The 2,280-nt window shown below is 39.9% G+C and overlaps 1 protein-coding gene across 1 annotated transcript; it reads left to right on the top strand.

Moving 5' to 3' along the window:
• Nucleotides 1-577: 577 nt before the first annotated feature.
• Nucleotides 578-1,619, top strand: LOC124623165. The gene is made up of 2 exons (XM_047148969.1): nucleotides 578-1,047; nucleotides 1,127-1,619. Exons 1-2 carry the CDS (start codon nucleotides 840-842, stop codon nucleotides 1,252-1,254), a joined length of 336 nt encoding a protein of 111 aa, XP_047004925.1. The 5' UTR covers nucleotides 578-839; the 3' UTR covers nucleotides 1,255-1,619.
• Nucleotides 1,620-2,280: the final 661 nt, after the last annotated feature.

Genomic DNA, 2,280 nt, shown 5'->3' with positions numbered 1-2,280 from the left:
TTTACTTTTAATCTTCCACAAACATGGGTGGTTTCTATATATTTCAATGAATTCACTTACAAACTCTCGAGAACACTGACGAGTATCAACCATTTTAATGCCCTGTGCGCACAAATACAAACACTAGACTGAGAAAGCAGCTGTTTCGCGCCAGATTTGCGGCGATCTCCTGTCCACACGCTCCAACTTGTCTGCGCAGATGTGGTTTGAACCCACAGATTTGAGAGGTTTCGCTCTCACCCCCAACTCCAAGATCCAGGTTTGCACACACCTCAGGTTGGTGCAAATCTTTTGTCCACACGTAACGATCTGTCTGCGCAGATGTGTTGTGCGCAGACAGATCGTTGCGTGTGGACGGGCCTTAACGTACAGCACAAAACGTACCCTTATTATCGTACAGTATTGACAGTACTCGAGACAGCCTGGATGCAGTCCCACGTGAAACGGAAATCCAATGAGGTTCCAGCAAACGCGGAAGAATACGTAGTGCAATGTTTGCATCTGCTTTATTCTTATGATGAAAGGACTATAGCTTATGCTCACTCCGTAGATACACATACTTTATGTTGTTTGCACTCGCAATATCGATATTTCGTAAATGTCTGTGATTATTTGTCGTCGTCCTCAGATGTAACTGCTGACCGGTTTGTGAATTGGAAAGAAAGCAGCGGTGTAAGATGATTGAATGAGCGGTTAATTATAATCTTTCCTTTTTCAAAGTAAAATACAACTTAAATATGCACCAGTTGTGGATGCAAGCAAAATCTTAGTTATGTTTTGCTACAGAACTCCAAATTCACATATATTTTAGTCTACACGGTCTGCGCGTAGACTGCACTATGCAGTTCAAGTGGCTTAGACGTTTTGTGCGTAGACGGACCCGTCCAATTCCTGCGCAAACAGCTACAGATTGGAAGAAGAGATTATCCATTGCGTACATGTTAATAGCTTGGAATGCCTTCGGATTTGTTTGTTATATGATGTACACTGGTCGCACGGACTGGGCAAAGTATTATGGTTACAAAACATCGGATGATCCTACGCCAGGTATGCTGGCAGTGTAATATAGACGCAATTGTGTTCATTAAACAATGCGCAGTTTATCGTTATTTGTCCATTGTTCTAGGTGTATACTGGGCCCGATCATTAAGCAAAGGAGAAACAAAGATCGTCAGGCTCTCTGGCTTTCATAAAACAGGTGAAGAAACATTCAAAAGGGAGGCAGAAACCACCGAAGATGCCCCATCACCTTGATTACTGTTGACTATGTGCATCAGCCTTCAGCGAGTTAAAATATTAGTATTGTATAGGTATCATTGCGCAGGGAAAGTTGATTGAAATAAAGTTTGTAGTTAACGGCAGTCGCATATGTTTGTCATATAGGTCATTCAGTACTGTTGTCATTAGGAGCACCAGAATTGTGGAAGACAATTCGCCGTTCCTGCCGTGAGAGAGAGGTGATTTTAACCCACAGTTGCCCAGTTTATTACCGTGGTTTCAGTTCTATATTTTGGCGAGCTCCGCAAATCAAACATGTAACTGGTGTTGCATTCAGAAGTTACCAGATAACATGTACAGCATATTTTTGTAATTGGTAATAAAATATAGCTATCTTTTAATGCCAAGTAATACTAATTTCGTTCATGTAACACACTACAATTTTTTGTATGATGGGGAAACATTTGGTGGAAATACTCCAGAGTACACATATTTGGTTTATACAGGTAACCGACTGCCTTATAAATGGTGTCATGAGCTAATGTTTTGCTGACTTTCCCACAAGAAGTGAAACAGAAGTGTTGGAAATGCAAGTTACTGTCACTGCTCAATATCAGTAATGCAATATTCCAAGAGTTATGTCGGAGATGGAGTGCCACTGAGCCAAAGGGAGTGCCATAAAATTATACATGAATTTATTTAAATATTGTGTGATTTCAGCTTTGAGAAGCTGACTCATTTGCTGCATTCAAAATATTGTCATTAGAACCTTTTTTTTTATGAGTGAGGGAAGTGAATAGCCTGTGACATAAGATCATATGTAAGTGATGCATTGTTTCTACGAGGAAAGATTACAAAGCAACAAGCAGTTTGCAAAATGAAGACAGGATCAGTCGTTTGCAAGAAACTTTAGACTTTTGGAGATTTATTTCCTGTGAGTTATGGTATTATTAAGAGCTAACTTGCTTAGTGTGTCTTAAATACTATTAATCATTAAGATGCAAAATCAGGAGTCGTGGGACACTTCTTAAATGTTCAGCTCATAGGAAATAATAGAGAATT

This window comes from Schistocerca americana, chromosome 1 (genome assembly GCF_021461395.2).
Source record: "Schistocerca americana isolate TAMUIC-IGC-003095 chromosome 1, iqSchAmer2.1, whole genome shotgun sequence".
Taxonomy (NCBI): domain Eukaryota; kingdom Metazoa; phylum Arthropoda; class Insecta; order Orthoptera; family Acrididae; genus Schistocerca; species Schistocerca americana.
The sequence above is the reverse complement of the archived record's forward strand: the minus strand, read 5'-3'. Positions and strand labels throughout refer to the sequence as shown.